This window comes from Trichechus manatus, unplaced genomic scaffold, assembly GCF_000243295.1.
Source record: "Trichechus manatus latirostris isolate Lorelei unplaced genomic scaffold, TriManLat1.0 scaffold00010, whole genome shotgun sequence".
Lineage (NCBI taxonomy): Eukaryota > Metazoa > Chordata > Mammalia > Sirenia > Trichechidae > Trichechus > Trichechus manatus.
Window position 1 is genome coordinate 23,844,591 of NW_004443946.1, and position 18,372 is coordinate 23,862,962.

Consider the following 18,372-nt stretch of genomic DNA (forward strand, 5'->3'; position numbering starts at 1 on the left):
TATTTGTCTATTGTGGTAGATACTCAATTTTAAGCAACATTTAACTAAACAAACTTCTTGATCAGTTTTCTGTAGGTCATGGTTAAGCTATTTCAGTATTTTTCATTTCCATTTTTATTTTACTGATATTATTTTCAAGGTTCTTTTCCATGTAAATTTTATATCAAAGATTTGTTATCAGTTTTCTATCTACATCAAAATTTTCTTATTAAGGCTTCTATTGTGTTAACTTCTTATTTGTAACCATTGCTTCTACCAAGTGCAGTTTTCCTGGTCAAATTTTACAGGTCAAAAATTTGTTATGCTAATTGGATTCCTTTCAGTTTTTACTCAAATTAATTTTAACATGTCTAGTTTATATGATTGCTAGTTTTGTTTATTTTTATCCATAATATTCACTTGAAGTGACCGAAAGATTCTAGCAATTCCAGGAACAATTGATAATAATTCTTCATAGATTTTCTAGTATCCCTTTCCAGTCTCAGAACTCTTTTTAGTTATTAATGTTAATTCCTGTACTTATTGTTGACTTAATTTTCTGAGTAAAATGTATTACTTGGATATATTGGGGTGGAAAATATTTTAGAAACAGTATAGTGGAGTAAAGTAGTCCATGGGTGGTGCAGACAGTTAAGCACTCAGCTACTAACTGAAGGGTTGGCAGTTCGAACCCACCCAGAGGCACCTGGAGGAAAGACCTGGCTATCTGCTTCCAAAAGATCACAGCCTTGAAAACCTTATGGAATACGATTCTACTCTGCATACATGGGGTGACCATCAGTCAGAATCATGGTTTGTTATGTTTTAGTTTTTTATGGTGGAGTAAAAGCATCCTGGATTAATTCAGTTACGTTTACTTTATTCTCCTACTCTTGAAAACCAAAACCTACTGCTGTCGAGTTGATTCCGACTCATAGCGACCCTACAGGGCAGAGTAGAACAGCTCCATAGGGTTTCTAAGGAGCGTCTGGTAGCTCTGAACTGCCGATCTTTCAGTTAGCAGCCGTAGCTCTTAACCACTTCACCACCAGAGTCCCACTGTTCTGAACAAGGACCTTATTCTGACTCTTCTGAATAAATATCAGACCCTCCAAGTTCCCTCTTGCTGCATTTCTTTTCTGTATACTACTAACAAATGATTTGTACAAAATGTAGCTCTCATTATGTTATTTCTTCTATTTAAAAACTTTTGACTGACGTCCCAGAAAGATGACAGTATAGGAACATGCTTGAAGTGACCAAAGTGAATAAGATGAAGTAATAACACATAAAACTTAAGGAATTGTCAGAACATCATGCTACAGTTAAAAAACAAAAAACAGGCTCAAGAAGTTCCTTTTAGAAGTTGGATAATTTTCCTGCCCTCTTACCTATTGTAGCACATGGATAAACAAGGAAATTTTTTCAAGGATTTTTACAAAACCAGTGTGTAATAGTCATGTCAGAATATGACTAGGCTGGCATAAAAAAATAATCATAGTTTCATTTCACTTACAACTGTAGATGAAAAAATCCTCAGAACCCAGAATAAGGTGAAACCAGCAGTACTTTTTTTTAAGTACCCCTCACCATTGCAGCCAGTTTTTCACTTTTGATATTAAGCTAAATATTAGAAAACAAATTAGTAAAATTCATTCTATTTTAATAGGTCACAGGAGATGAACAATAGAATACAATCCTCTCAAAAGGTGCTAGGAGACATTTGAGTAAATTTCATTTCCATTATTGTTTTTTAAAATACTTTATAAAATGTGTACATCTTTATTATGCTGAAACAAATGTATGTGGCTCTCCCATTCCTTCCATCTCCCCCTTCAAACCTAAACTCGAGTCCACCGACCTAGCAGTGCTTTCACCGTGGCCCTTCAGCGATGCTGACATGCAAAAGCAGATTGAGCACATGGTGGCTTTCATTGAACAAGAAGCCAGTGAGTAGGCAGAAGAAATAGATGCAAAGGCAGAAGAGAAGTTCAACATCGAGAAAGGTCGTCTTGTGTAAACCCAAAGACTGAAAATTATAGAATACTATGAGAAGAAGGAAAAACAGATTGAGCAGCAGAAGAAAATTCACATGTCCAATTTGACGAATCAAGTAAGACTGAAAGTCCTCAGAGTGAGAAGTGACCTTACCACAGACCTACTAAATGAAGCAAAACAGAGACTCAGCAAGGTGGTAAAAGATACAGCCAGGTACCAAATGCTGCTGGATGGACTGATCCTCTAGGGTTTCTACCAGTTGCTTGAGCCCCGAATGATTGTTCGTTGCAGGAAACAGGATTTCCCTCTTCTAAAGGCTTCAGTGCAAAAAGTAATCCCTATGTACAAAATCGCCACCAAAAAAGACGTTGATGTCCAAATTGATCAGGAGGGCTGACTGCCTGAGGATGTAGCTGGTGGTGTTGAGATCTATAATGGGGATTGTAAAATAAAGATTTCCAGCACCCTAGAAACCGAGCTGGATTTCATAGCCCAGCAGATGATGCAAGAAGTACAAGGGGAGCCTTGTTTGGTGCCAGTGCCAACATAAAGTTTTTCTGGACTAAGCGTTTTGTAGGTGGAGTTCATTCTGCTCCTCTACTGATACGGTATGGAAGTATCTGATATTTGAAAAACCAAGATTATCTATGTAAACTCCTCTTTGCTATTCTAATATTGTTTTGTATTTATCAATGAAATACCCTATTGTAGCCAATGCCCTTGGCCTAATTGTTACCAATAGGAACAAGTTTCAGTTAAAATGATTGGGAACCTCCCTCTAGTTCATCTAAGAGCAGCACAACTTTCAGTTGGTTCTGCAGCATGAAGGTGAGGGGATCAGACGGTGGTTGCATGAACTTCACTGGGTCCTCTGCTCTTTCTAGCTCCAGTTATCTAGTCTTGAGGGTGACGTGTTGGTGTTCTCTGCCTTCAAGTCTCTGCGTTTTAGGTATAAAACACATGTGGAACATGCATTCCTTCCAGCTGTAGTAGCTTCGCTGTTACCTAGTTGAGCCTAGAAGTTTTCCTCGTCTGTAAATGTGATTTAAAATGGAAGCTATTAAAATATGCTTTATTTATTGAAAGAAAAGATTTATATGGAAAAAAATGTATATGTATGTATGTTAGTATCATATGTAGTGGGCAACCATAATGGATATTTCTTTTAATGTGAGTACAAGACATGGTGTTTCTTATCACCACTATGCGACATTATTCTGGAAGTATTGGCCAGTGTAATTAAGAAAATGAAAATAATAAAATTGTTGAGTGTTCTAGAGTACCAAATAATGCAGCTCCTTTGCTTGGCCAAGCTTACGTCTCCAGCTTTTTGTTTCAGTGTACCTCCACCACCAACTGGAGCTAGATTTCATGGCATATATTTCTGTTAACCACTGGGCAACCAGGGCTCCTGTATGTCAGTGATGCAATCTTATCCTATCATTGTCAGAACTGGGAACAGAAATTTTTTTAGTATGTGTTTAATATAAAATTATAATTAACTGTTACAAGTTAGTACATCCAAAGAAATAGGATGTATATTATATTTCTGCTTGCAGCATGAACATGATACTAGTAAATAGCTCCAGTTCTTTTGAGTTTTGCATAAGTCTGTCTTTATTCTCGTGTGCCCTGGGATAATTTAGTTGTCACACGACTCTTCTTTTTTCTGAGATGACTCAAGACTTTATAAGATGTACCTTTACTGATTTGCCTTCATTTGATACAAACGCAATTCTAAACCCAAATATGAAAAGTTTGGGAATCAGCGAGTCAAAATTAAAGAGGTTACATTACTACACAAATTCTTGTGATTCTGCAGGAGATGAATATGTAGTATGCTTCGTTTCTGGAGTTTGCTGCAGTTTGTTAATGAACATTCTAAGACATAGCAATTATATACTTTCAATTGCTATAAAATGTGTCTTTCTAAATACCTTGTGTCTTTGAAGCATTCATTTTTCCATATTGTATTTTTTTCCCTTCGTTTTTAATGCGTGTTCTCTCTCTTTAAGGTACTTACTGTCAACAACGGGAAGTGGAGGCCATTACTGAGGGCGTAGAGGAGGATGAAGGATTTTGCTGCTGTGAACCTGGCCATATTCCTCATGTGCTTTCATTTAATGCTGCATTTAGCCAGCGCTGGCTCGCTTGGGAAGTGATAGTCACTAAATATATTCTGGAGGGTTATAGCATCACTGACAATAGTGCTGCGTCTATGCTTCAAGTCTTTGATCTTCGGAAAGTTCTCACCACCTACTATGTTAAGGTAATAGTATGTGCCTACTTAGATCTTCTGATAATCAGAGGCTCTTCTTGGAAAGATATATACATACATATATTCTTTTTTACTTGTGCTTTGCTTCCAAACAGTGACTTAAATTCTCTAGTATCCAGAAAACTTAGTAAAATATACCTGTGAAGGTCTTGTGGTTTCTTGCTTTATTGGAGCTTATTCCATTTGTTAACTATTAATAATTGCTACCATTTGTATCTGTTTTAGACACTGTGCTAAACACTCTACACACACTATGTGCATAATTCTCAGAAGGAATATTACTTCCCTGTTTTACAAGTGAACAACTTAAGGATTCGATGTTAACTTACCCAGGGTCCTCTAACTAAGCCCGTGCTGTTAACCACTGCCTTACACTGCTTTCATTAAACTGGATGATGGTATTGCAAAGTTCAGGAGGTCCCCAAATCTAACCTCAAGTTCAATAATTCGCTAAAACGTCTTATAGAACTCCATACTGCTATGCTCATGGTTGCAATTACAGCAAAAGGATTCCTATTAAAATCAGCCAGGGGAAGAGGCACATAGGGAAGTGTCCAGGAGACACCAAGGCACTGAGCTTCAGTTATAGTCTCCCAGTGGAGTTGTGCAGACAGCACTTGCTTCTTCCAGCAACGATGTGTGCCCACAAACATGGAATATTGCCAACCAGCGAAGTTCGCACAAGCCTCAGTGTCCAGAGTTTTTACTGGAGGCTTAGTCCCATAGACATGGTTGACTGACCATGTGGCTGACCTTAGTCTCTAGCCCCTCCAGAGGTCAAGTTGATACTGCCTGACCCAGGACCCCCCACCAGAAGTCACACTGTTAGCATGGACTAATTGGCATGGCCCAAGATCTTCAGGGAAACAAAGACATTCCTATCAGGCAGGACATTCCAAGGGTTTAGAGATTACGTCTTACCACTCATCTATTCTACTATGGTAGCTTGTGTGTTGCTATGATGCTGGAAACTATGCCACTGGTATTTCAAATATACCAGCAAGATCACCCATCATGGACAGGTTTCAGCAAAACTTCCAGATTAGACAGACTAGGAAGAAAGGCCTGGTGATCTACTTCTGAAAATTAGCCAGTGGAAACCAAGTGGATCTCAATAGGATATTGCCCAATACAGTGCTGGAAGGTGAGCCCCCCCAGGTTGGAAGGCACTCAAAATACAGTCATGGAGATGGCACAGAACTTGGCAATATTTTGTTCTGTATGACAACTTATACATAAGGTCACCATGAGTTGGAGCCAACTCAGTGGTAACTAACAACAACAACAGAGGTTACTTCAGAGGAGTGCAGGGCAAAGGGCAGACTTTAGGCAAGGTTAATCCTTTATTGCGCGGCTATTCTAATGAATTATTTTGCTAACGATTTTACAGAAATACAGCATGGCTGTGATTTTGGGACTTCCAGCTGAAGTCGATACTTTCAAGAGGAAAACCTGTGCTAAGTTTTAATGACCCATGCCTAAATTTTCCATATTTTGCATCATTACCTCACATACTACCTTATTCATGCTAAAAGCTTGATTCTTGCATTGAATGTTTGGCTAAATCCAACCCCATGAAGCTAAAGAGATTGATTTTATAACATATTTGACATGTATGAGTGTTTGTATGGCATTTTCTATATCTAGTTCTAAATATTATATATTACTTTATCATTAGCTATATTTTTATGCCCTGACTAGCATCACCTGATGGCTTAATAACTTTCTATGAGAAATTCCCAAATAGATGCACTATAACAAAGCTTTTCATCTTGCTTAAAATATGCTAAATTCAGAAGCTGTTAAATCAGCAGATCAGAATTGTTTTGAAGTTGCCTTGCTGAATTTATGGCTCTGATTTTAAAGTATTAAATTTTTTTTTTTAATCCAGGAAGACCTGAGGTATAGTGTTACAGCATTCTTAAAATGTATACATATAGTATTGAGCTAGAATGAAATATTTTTTGAGCTACCCTGTCGGCAGACACAATCTGAATTTATTTTACTGAGGCATTAGAATTAATTCAAATTGTGATTTAACCTGAATTTTTCAAAATCTTTTCCACGTTAGGGTATCATTTATTATGTTACAACCTCCTCTAAGTTAGAGGAGTGGCTAGCGAACGAGACAATGCAAGAAGGACTACGTCTCTGCGCAGATCGAAATTATGTTGATGTGGACCCAACGTTTAATCCAAACATTGATGAAGACTATGACCATCGACTAGCAGGCATATCCAGGGAGAGTTTCTGTGTGATTTACCTCAACTGGATAGAGTATTGCTCTTCTCGAAGAGCAAAGGTAGGGGTAGTTGATATCATTTACAAGTCTTTGAATCCGGATTTTTTCAGAGATGGAAGGGATATCCCTGTTAGTTGTTATGTGGTCAGTTCTTTCTGATCTTCTGGTTCATTGTGGTTGGACCAAACCAACCAACTCTGCCAAAAACAGGTTTAAAAAAGTGACCTTCTTTGTTCTTTCATTGTCAGCGTCCCAATCTCACTGTTCAAGTAGCCTTCCTTCCCCACCACATGCACACCCAAATTAAAATAGCATAGAATGCCTTCTTAAAGACTAGATTTTGGAGAGCCCACCTAGACTTGAAGATAATTAAATATCTTTTTCCCAAGTCTAAAGTGAGACCAGTGCTGTTTAATAGAACTTTCTGCAATGATAGAAATGTTCTCTGCTGTCCAGTATTGTAGCCACTAGCCACATGTGGCTATTGAACACTTGAAATATGCCTAGTGCAACTAAGGAACTGAATTTTTTATTTTATTTAATTTTAATTTAATAGCTACAAGTGGCTAGCGGTTACTGTATTAGACAGTGTAGGTCTAGACCATTGATTTTCCAGTGTTAATGTGGGTAAAAATAACCTAGGAACTTGTAAAAATGCAGATCCCTGGGCCTCCCCTGAGAGATTCTGAGTCAGTAGGTCTAAGCTGCAACCCCAAAATCTGCAGCACCTTGGGTAATTTTAATTCAGGTTGTTCCCATCAGCACTTTGAGAAGCATTGGTATATTATTCGTTCCTAAATTCCTCATTCCTAAAGGTGAGGTGAGACCTATTACTACTTCCTTCTAGGTTTCATGGCTCTCGTGGAATAATTGGCCCCCTGACCAGACTGTATATAAAGTAACCACAGTACTAAGGCCTGTGGTTCCCAAACCTAATCCCTATCACCATTGTTGCTTTCCAAGCCATGGTGGTTGTGTGTGCTGTTGAGTCGATTCTGACTCATAGTGACCCTATAGGACACAGCAGAACTGCCCCTTAGGGTTTTGCAGGCTGTAGTCTTCTGGGAGCAGATCACTAGGTCTTTTCTCCTGAGGAGTCACTGGTGGGTTTGAACCACCGACCTTTCGGTTAACAGCAGAGTACTTAACCATTGCACCACCAGGGCTCCTTTTCCAAGCCACAGCCTTGTGCAGTTGAACCACCAGCATCCCATGTACAAGGTTTGTGTCATGGAGCACAATGGATCACCTTGACAACCAGTACCTTTTAACATGGTCTGGGATGTATACACTGACCACCTTTAGGTTTAGCACTTGCTTTATGCCTTCCTTTGCAACTACTTAGAGTAAGATACCTTATCAAATCAGTCTCTTGTCTCCCTTCTTCATCAGTAAGAAAGGGAGCATCCTTGTACTTCCTTTCTGAACAATGGCCTTTTTAGCTTTGTACTAGAGGCACAATAATATTGACTCAGTCGAGTAGGACATTTTTAATAAGGGACAAAGAGTAGGATAAAAGAACCTCGTAAGAGGCTCAGAAACAGGACTAAACTTCTCTGCTTCTAAACCTATAACAAGGAGTTTTACTTTTTCAAAAATGAAATATACTTGGAATGATTTAGACTTGTATTTTTGTTGTGGTTGTTGAGGGGCACGGTCATATTATTCTAATAGCCTTTCTCCGGCTCAGATGATACTGGCCACTTTAGCTTTGTTTTTTATCATGGTCACCTGGGCTAGGAACTCATTTTCTTCCCACTCAGGACAGGAATCCATCTTTCCTAACCTTAAGGACCCTTCTCTTAGAGATTATTCCTGAGGTCATGGACGTCACTTGAGGAAATCCTTGTAGTGGCTGAGTCATATATTCAAAAAGTTTGCTTCCAAACTTGGATATCCCTAGTCTCTTCAGATGGGGTCTCTTCAGATGGCTTATTATTACTAGGTCAGTCAGGCTTATAGTCTATATAATAGAATTCTTATAATAATAATCCCCTTTGGAAGAAAAGTTATCAGTTGTATTTTTCCAGCTATATACTCTTAAAACTTTTTACATGTACTGTTCAGTGATATTAATTACCACTTTCATCATGTTGTGCAGCCATTCTAGTTTTTCTTTTAAATCAGAATCGATTGTCCCTACCTCCTTAAAATCATGCATTCTTTTCTCTGAGTCACCATTCCCAGAATAGCCTCTTCCTGGGGGAGTTTTTAATTAAGCTAGACAGATTTGCTGACTCCAAGCTCTGGTGCCCTTACCTAAATGTCAGAAAGTTGCCTCAAAACTCTTTTTCCAAGGTTTACTTCCCAAATGGTGTTCTACACTAAATAGAAATTTCACATTACACAGAAATCTTAAAAATCATATTTCCTTCTTCTCTAATTACAGTGAAATATATGAGAGCTGGAACTCGACAAGATTGCCTTGTTTTTCTGGGTCTCTCAAGTTTTCTGCCTTTAACAGGGTGCAGCTTACCACTTCTCTGTTACTCTCTGTTAATGGAAAATATTTGCGTTTTCCTTCTCTGACACGTTTCTGCCATACACAGGTTCCAGATTTTGCATGTTTTGCTGTATATGTTGTATATGTTTTTGTTAGGTGCTGTCGAGTCAGTCCCAACTCTTAGCGATTCAGTGTACAACAGAACAAAACCCTGCCTGGTCCTTTGCCATCCTTGCAATCGTTGTTATGCTTGAACCTGTTGTTGCAGCTTCTGTGTCAGTCCATCTTGTTGAGTGTCTTCCTGTTTTTCGCTGACCCTCTACCAAGCATGATGTCCTTCTCCAGGGGCTGGTCCCTCTTGATAACATGTCCAAAGTATGTGAGACGAAGTCTTGCCATCCTCACTTCTCAGGAGCGTCCTAGCTGTACTTTTTCCAAGACAGATTTGTTCATTCTTTTGGCAGTCCATGGTATATTTAATATTCTTCACCAACACCATAATTCAAAGACGTCAATTCTTCTTTGACCTTCCTTGTTCACTGTCCAGCTTTCTCATGTATATGAGGTGATTGAAAATACCATGGCCCTAGTCAGGTGCACCTTAGTCCTCAAAGCGACATCTTTGCTTTTTAACATTTTAAAGAGGACTTTTGCAGCAGATTTGCCCAGTGCAATGCGTTTTTTGATTTCTTGACTGCTGCTTCCATGGGCGTTGATTGTGGATCCAAGTAAAATGAAATCCTTGACTTCAATCTTTTCTCCATTTATCAAGATTTTGCTTATTGGTCCAGTTGTGAGGATTTTTGAGGTACAATCCATACTGAAGGGTATAATTTTTGATCTTCATCAGTAAGTGCTATGTATGCTAGGAGGCAATAATTTTCCATATACTAGCCAAATATATCTTCTAAAGATGTTGAAATAATGTTTTTCTAAATGTGGTCCTGGAAAAAAAAAAAAACCCATTGTCGTCGAGTCAGTTCAACTCATAAATGTGATCCTAAACCGAAACCAAACCAAACCCACTGCTATCACATCGATTCCAACTCCTAGTGTAGTAAAATTACCTGGAATGCCAAATTAGAAGGAAAGATCAGAGCAGCCGTTAGTCTACAGCTAAATTTTCCCCATTACTGAGGCTAGTACTTCTGAGTACTGTAGCCAAGCACGAGATTTTACATTGTCACTTTCTGGTGATTCTTTTCCCAACCTTGCGTCCTTGCTGCATGTGTTGATCAGTACTCAGATGAAGACTCGGGGGAGCCTTCTGCAGATCCCTGGAGTTCTCTGCATCTCTTTCCTCTGTGGTACTTTGCCCTGTGAACTCTGCCTGCCTTGACCTCCCCAGACTCCCAGCTGTCTCCTCAACTCAGAGACCTCTAGGCTCCACCTTGGCTACTTGCATTGTAGCCTGGAAACTCTAGGCAATAAGATGGGTCTATCATAAAGCTCATTTCATTTGTTTCCAGTCACTCAGCGATTAGCATCCTGCCCTCCTAGATGTCCAGTGTCTGCAAACCATTGTTTCACATGTTGTGTACAGTTCTTTGCTTCAGGTGGGAGGATAAATCTGGTCTCTCTTACTCCATCTTGATGAGAAGCAGGAGCCTGAACTAAATTATAATTTTTTTTTCTCATAAAACGCAAAACATTTTCATCGTAGAAAGTTGGCAGGGGCAGGGGAGAATGAAGAAACAGTCACCCATAATTTTATCATTTTTAGTATTTTTGTTTATATATCTTCAAATTGGCACTCACATACTCTCTTTTTTTCTTTCCCATTTCTTAAAACAAGTGCTTTCATACTCTTTACTGTTTTGTAAGGTGGAGCCAAAATTCTTTCAGAGATTCGGTTTGATTAAACTAGGATGTATGCTATAAGAGATAATATATCTTTGGAAACAGTCTAATTGGCAAGCCTCTAGGTATCTCTTACACACTTTTTTTGTTTGTAGGCATACATTTATTACATGAAATTAAGTTAAATTTTAAAATACTCTTATAATCACAGTTAACCAAATTAATGTCTGTTAATTAAATTGACCAGTCAATATTAAATAATATCTTTGCCCCCTTTTTGTTGATAAGTGAAATGATTTACAAGGCCAAAAAGATGTATCACTGACAAAATTAGAATAGTTAAGCTCTTTATTAACCTGTATCAATGATTCTTTAGCTAACATTAGAATCACCTGAGGGGTGATTGCTGGGCTCCCAGCTCCAGAATTTGATTGTACAGGTCTGGAGTGGCCCAAGAATTTGCATTTCTAACAAGTTGCCAGATTCTAATGTTGGTGGTCCTAGGACTGTGCTTTGAGAACCATTGCCCTAAATTATTTCTCAGTAACTGAGATACTACCAAGATTTTCTGTAGTATTTATAACAAGATGAAACATTCTGTTAACTTTCATATCAGTGACTATTATTGGGCTCTCCTATGGCAGGAAAGAGAGGAGATCTACCATCTTTCTTCAATTGTCAAGGCATGTGGCTGTTTTAAAAGAAAAAAATGTTAAGGAGAAGCAATGTTCTGTACACATCAATTTGATTTTCTTTACTGTGTTATAGATTGGATGATACAGCTGTCACTAACAGTCTGCCTGCGAGGTTATGGCCAGACACAACTCGTTGAATGTTATATTTTAAGGATAATACAATGTCTGAAATTAGTATACCAGGAACTGCTATGAGATCTTTAGCTAAGATCCTAATACTTTATAATACAGCCAGGTTTTTTAAAATTATATTCCAGTAATATGAAGTATTGGATTTTATTTTAAGATTACAACTCATAATTTATTTTATGCTGTTTTGTTGCTAACTTTATTTTCATTGGAGCTTTTATTTGAAGAGATAGAAATTATGCTGTAATTGAGTTCTTTATCCTTTCTCTAATTTATTAAATAGATACTTCTGATTTGTTAAATACTTATCTACCTTTCTGATAACTAATGTACTTTTTTTTTTTTAAGCCCCTGGATGTGGACAAAGATTCATCCCTGGTGACTCTGTGTTACGGACTCTGTGTTCTGGGACGGAGAGCTTTGGGGACTGCCTCCCACCATATGTCTAGGTATGGGAGGCATTTCTGTTCTCAGGAAGAGAATATGGGGAGCCATATAACCTAAATCTGACATAATTTTACATGGAAGCCTTCTGTGCAAATGTATTGCAAAAGTTTCTTTAGATTCTGATATTTTTAGATCTTTTTGCTGAACATAGTTGAGTTCTATTAGCTGGTTAACAGAACTGGCTTTTAAAATTCACACATTTGTGTGTAGGTGACTACTGATGAGAATTTAATGGATTTAAGATGGTTAAAAAAATAGTCATACCATAAAATTTTATTGATCTCCCATTCACATTTATTTTTCTCATTTAATGTACAACTATTTTAAAATTATGAATGTTCTAGACAAAAGCCTTTGTCTAAAATAGTTGTACATTAAGTCTTGGGACTGTAAATACAAATTGAATTTCTTGACATACGCATTCATATGAATTAGAAATAAGAAACAGCTGATGTTTTAAGTCTCTTCTGTGATTACTACATGATTTCCATTAGGCACTCCTTTTTTATATTAATTTATAAACTCTTTATCTTCAGTTTATTTTCATGGACTTAGTATTACAGTGTTCATAAGCAAGGGTCCCAGGTCAAACAGGCCCTATCCCTTGTGATTCTGATTCAGGAGTTCTGACATTAGTTCCTGGAATCTCTATTTTCAAAATGCTCCTAGATGATCCTGATGCACAACCAACTGTAAAAATCAGTGTAGTGGAAGACTTCACTGTCAAAATATGTGACTCTTTATCTCCAATCTTAACAGTAATTTAGAATCATTCCTCTATGGATTGCATGCCCTATTTAAGGGCGATTTCCGTATTTCTTCAATTCGAGATGAATGGATCTTTGCTGACATGGAATTGCTAAGAAAAGTGGTAGTCCCTGGAATCCGTATGTCCATTAAACTTCATCAGGTAAGAAGATGAGATTTCTAATTCATTACTGGTTTTTACTGATCATTTTTCACTTGACCTTCCAAATTATATGTTTCTTAGAAATGTTTTGAGAAATAATTCTGATCTGAAATTAAGAAAAACCTGATTCATGGCAAGATATTAAATCTTAGAAGCCTGAACCTATGTTTCTAACAGTGAATTTGAATATTAGAGGGTGACTGGCTTGGGCAGTAATAACTTCAGGAAAAATTTAAGCAATGGCAAGCCGGAGATAAAGGTCTTTGGCAGTGGTTAAGCGCTCAGCTGCTAACCAGAAGGTCTGAGGTTCGAACCCACCAGCTACTCCATGGAAGAAAAATGTGGCAATCTGCTTCCGTAAAGATTTACAGCCTTGGAAACTCTATGGGGCAGTTCTGCTTTTTCCTGTAGGGTCGCTGTGAGTCAAAATCTACTTAACAGCAACAGGTTTATTTTCATGTGATTGCAATTCGTGCATCTTCCCTACATGAATGCTGGCCAACTCCAAATGCACTGTAGCAACAGTTTAGGAGTGTTATAAATAGGCTGCTGTTATGGAATCTTAAGTTTCATTTAGCATGTTATGTAGAGTAAAGGATGGTTAGAACAGATTTAGCCTTAGTTAAATAATCCTAGTATAGTAATAAAATTAAAATGAGGCCCAGAAATGTATTTGCGAAGACCTAGATCATTTCAAGAATATATTGCTAAGTTAAATACTGGCACTTGCTGCCCTAATCATTCTACTTGAAAATAATGATCAGATCTGATAATAGAGACCACATAATAAGACTCATTAAAATGCGTCTGCTGTGTTCAAGTCTGATTGACTTGAACAAATAAACTGTCAATTACTTTTTAAATGATTTTAATGCAATATAAAGTACTGGAATTTAGTTAAATTCCCACGAGTTACTTTAAGAGCATTACTAATGAAAGTTATATTATTTGAAAATCTCTGTGAAAAATGGTTTTGAGGATAATGGGGAAAATATTTGGGATCAAACAGAATTGTCCATTTTTCAGACTAGCTTTAGAGTCTTGAGACAAAATTCAATGAATTTAAAAGAAAAAGATAATGATTTCAGGTGAAAATGTTTCTGAAACTACAGAGTATTTTAAAAGGTGCCAATTATATATCTGCTGTGTGAGATATGCTGTCTTTTATACGGCATAATTTTGTAACAGCTTCTGACAGACATCTTCTAATTCTAAACATTATGACAGGTATTTTGTCTCCACCTGGTACAGAGTTCAAAGCCTATGATGGTAGCTTCCAACCTTAAGTCTCTGCCTTTGGTCATTCCATACAAGTCTTTTTTCCTATTGCGGCTGGGGCCATTTCCTTTACACGTTCCTCTGCTTGTGGCACTAATGCCTATGCCAGTAGTTCTCTACCTTGTTTTCAGGCCCAACACACTGGCTATAGCATACTCCCATCGTGAGCCGAGACTCACAACAACAGTGATAGGGAGAATGAGGAGGAGTTGGGAACTTGGGAGTAATGGAGGTGGGGGGTAAGGACAGGTATAAATGCAACCTGAAGGAGTCCCTCGTGTAATTTGATATGCCCTCTAGGAGGACATAGATTGACCTATACAGTAGCAAATAGCATCCACTTATCAAGGATCCACTTACTGGAGCCCTTGTGGCACAGTGGTTAAGTGTTTAGCTGCTAACCAAAAGGTCAGCTGCTAACCAAAAGGTCAGCTGCTCAAATCCATCAGCCACTCCTTGGAAACCCTATGAGGCAGTTCTGCTCTGTCCTTTACGGTCACTATAAGTCAGAATAGACTCGACGGCAGTGGGTTTGGTTTGGTATTGAGTATCACTTTGAGCCGGACATTGGGCTGCCTGTGAGGAACTCTCAGGCCTGGAAAAGACAGACACATCAGTGCTGATCATCTCCAAATTTCATCATGTACTCATGAAAATCCATAAAAGTGAACAATAGGCTTAAATATTAAAAAGAATAGTTATGCATGCACTTGCCATATGACCCAGCAGTTCCACTGCTAGATATTTACCCAAGAGGATGAAAGCATATGTCCACACAAAGACTGTACACAAGTATTCAAAGCAACTTTATTCGTAATAGCCCCAAACCAGAAACAACTCAAATGCCCATCAGATGAACATACAAATTTTGGTATATCCACATGATAGGATATTACTCAGCAAGTAAAGGAAACCAACTGTTGTTACATGCCACAACATGAATGAAGCTCAATCATGATGCAGGGCAAGAGAAGCCAGACATAAAAAAAAAAAGTGCATTCTGTATGATTTTATTTGTATAAATTTTAAAACAGGCAGAACTAATCTGTAGTGACAGAAAGTAGAAAGAGGTTGCTTGCAGTTAGGGGTGGAGATGGAATGCCAAAGGGCAGGAAGGCATTTTTTGGAGTGATGCAGATATTCTGTATTTAGACTATGGCAGTGATTACATGGGCATACATATTTGTCAAGATGCATCTAACTGTATACTTAAAATGGGTGCATTTTATTGTAAATTATACCTCAAGCTTAACTTTAAAAAAAAGATTTCTGAGTCTGAGAGTGCTAAAAATATAAAATTTCTATTTACCTCCCCTTTTGCCTTTCAGACATAATCTTTGATGGTATGTTTTTAACATTTCATGTGTATTTTTAAATTTTGCTTTTTCCTTTCCTGTTTTTCCCTTTCCCTTTTCTTCTCTCTCTCCCCCATAGAACCATATGACCTAAATCTGATATAATTTTACATGGAACCATTCTATGTAAATTTATTGCAAAAGTTTCTTTAGATTTCATATCTAAAGAATATCAATCTGAAGTATTGTGTGTACTTAGAGTTTAGAAATCCAAATTCTTACTATCTGTGTAATATTTACAATTGTATAAAGTGCTTTGATATCACATTATATCACACCAACCCAGAGAGTTATTTAACCCCATTTTGTAGATGAAGATTAACCAAAACTCAGAGGAATTAAGCAAATTGCCTTTTTTCTGTGCTCTCTCTCGTCCCCTTTTTAATCATTTTGTAAAACATCTTTCCTCCTTACTTGTTTTTCCTTTCTTATTAGTCTCTGAGAAATCACATGATTATTAGAGGTGAAATAGACCAATCAGTCAAAGGCTGATTTACAAATGATATATGATGAAAGTTTTATAGTCTGTGATCTCTTTGAGGATAGGAATAATTTCTCATTAATCTTTATACCTCCATTGCTTAGCACAGTGCTTGGTGGCCAGTAAATGTTTGCTTAACAAATGAGTTTCATTGTTTTTGAAAAATAATATATCCTGTGCATCTCCTTGTAGCTTCTAAAGTATGTTTCTAAAATGCTTCTCAGAACTTTTCCCAGAAGAACTGGATCATTATTTCTTTTTATTTATTTGAAAATACTGAAAAACATTAAAAAAATAAACCACCCAAGAGTAAACATCTTTCCATCACCCCATGCCATCCTGCTATACCCCCAAGAAGCAATCATTGCCAATAATTTGATGCATCTCTTTTCTGATTCCTCCCCACAAGTTCCTAAGACATTTCCATCTATGTATATAAATATTTTCCTTTTAAAAATTTTAGTTGTGCTATACAAATTGATCTGTAATGACTTTTTTTTTTCATTTAGTATAACACGGACATCTTTCCAAGTCAGTCCATATAGAGGTACCTAATATATTTTAATGGCTCTATAGTATTCCAGATTCCATAATTTTTACCACAATTTATTCAACCACTTCCTTGTTCGTGGGCATTCTGCGTATTTAAAATATTTTGTCACTAAAACAGTGCTGCACTAATGTACATAGAATTTTATGTACTCATTCAACCACCTTCTGTCCAGTGAAAAGAATCTTGAATAAGATTAAACATTCTCCCCTTTTGCCATGCCTAACGATTTCCATCTGAGTGTCTCTTTTAAGAAGGTGATTATTGCGTGTGTCTGTACTTTTATTTTTCATTCAAATAATAACACCAGTGCTACTATACAAAAATGGTATTCCTTTCCAAATGAAACTGTTTGCTAGTAGAGAGCATACCATATGACATCTAGACATCTGCTGGTATAGGAAAATATGAACTCAGTATTTAAAAGAAAGGAGAGTTGGTGTATAATGTACAAAAGTCAAGAGTCACGTATCCATATTTTGTCATGAGTGTTACCTTAGATCAGGTTCCCTAGAAGCAGAGCTAGAGGCCAAGATTCTTAATGCAAGAGATTTATCCAGAGAGTTCTCTCAAGAAAATTCTGTAAGGAAGTGATGGAAGCAGGACAGAGCAGGGAAAGAAGCTAAGCAAAGGTGTGTTTCAGCTGGCTTCTGACCTCAGCCCGATGTCAGAGGGTGCTCTGGAGCCTGAATAACACCAATCCCCCAGCATTTCCTATCCAGGCAGCTCCCATCAGCTGAAGGCGGTTCTTAGGAGAACAGCTGTGGGCTGTTAGGAGCTAACACTCAAAGCAGTGGAGAGATGAGTGCACCAGCTTAGTAAAAGAAATCTGCAGGGGACACCAATGAGGGTACTTCACAATCTGGCGAAAAGCTAGTTTTCTTATTTTCTCAGAAGACTGGGAACTAGACTGTAAGGCCTAAGAGAGCAGTGCTTCTGTCTGTCTCGTTCACTACTATATTTGCAGTGCCCCGCACAATGCCCAGCAGTGAAATAGGTACCCAGTTCCCACAAAGAGACTTTATGCTATAATTGTCTTTATCTCTTCACTGACCTTTTGTGCTTTTCCGCTGTAGGTTTCCCTGCCTGGAGCCCTTTTCTTTTCACTCACACTGCCCATCTCCATCCACTGAGATTATATTCCTCCTTTAAGACCCAACTCAAGAACACCTTCATTGTGTAGCCTTCCCCAGTCACATCACCTAGACCTGACAGTTCTTTCAATTAACTTTTATAATCAAATTTTTTTTAATGGAATGAAAAAATACTCTTTTAATAAAAATCTGAGTTCAAGTCCTGGCATTACCACTTACTGTCTAAATCTAGGAAGCAGCTGAGTCTCTTTGAGCTTTATTTTGATATGTGTAAAATGTGGGTATTACTTGCCCAACCTTCATGATAATTTGAGTCAAATTTTCTTTGTATTGGAATGTATTGAAGAACTTTTTTACTTACATTCTCATATAGCCCAGCCCCCAGACTTAGAGGCTATATCCTTCTTACTCTTTCCCTTCCCCTTCAGCGAGCACATACTCTAGTCAGTTGACTTGAGTACAGATGAGTTACTTTACCTGGATGTAAAAATTTATCACCTCCCAGCTATAAATACAAAGGTAGCCAATAGAATATTTGCATTTCCTTAACACTCAGGCCATTTTAAAAATGCAAATTAGTGTTATAGTTATTTGAGTATGTGTCCTCTATCACCTATTAATTTCTAAGTTTCTCACGGGAATACATTCCATATACTTCTTTGTTTCATTCATACTGCCTGCTACAGACCTCTG

At 37.6% G+C, this 18,372-nt stretch overlaps 1 protein-coding gene and 1 pseudogene across 4 annotated transcripts in view; both read left to right on the top strand.

Moving 5' to 3' along the window:
* Nucleotides 1-18,372, top strand: part of PCNX1 (pecanex 1) — a 190,227-nt gene that overhangs the window by 163,466 nt on the left and 8,389 nt on the right. For all 4 annotated transcript variants that reach the window (XM_004371001.2, XM_012560045.1, XM_023726337.1 and 1 more), the window contains 4 exons: nucleotides 3,993-4,246; nucleotides 6,327-6,557; nucleotides 11,913-12,013; nucleotides 12,771-12,921. In XM_004371001.2, the coding sequence (XP_004371058.1) occupies nucleotides 3,993-4,246; nucleotides 6,327-6,557; nucleotides 11,913-12,013; nucleotides 12,771-12,921 (737 nt within the window). The remainder of the gene's footprint in view (nucleotides 1-3,992; nucleotides 4,247-6,326; nucleotides 6,558-11,912; nucleotides 12,014-12,770; nucleotides 12,922-18,372) is intronic.
* Nucleotides 666-3,417, top strand: LOC111819509 (V-type proton ATPase subunit E 1 pseudogene; annotated as a pseudogene).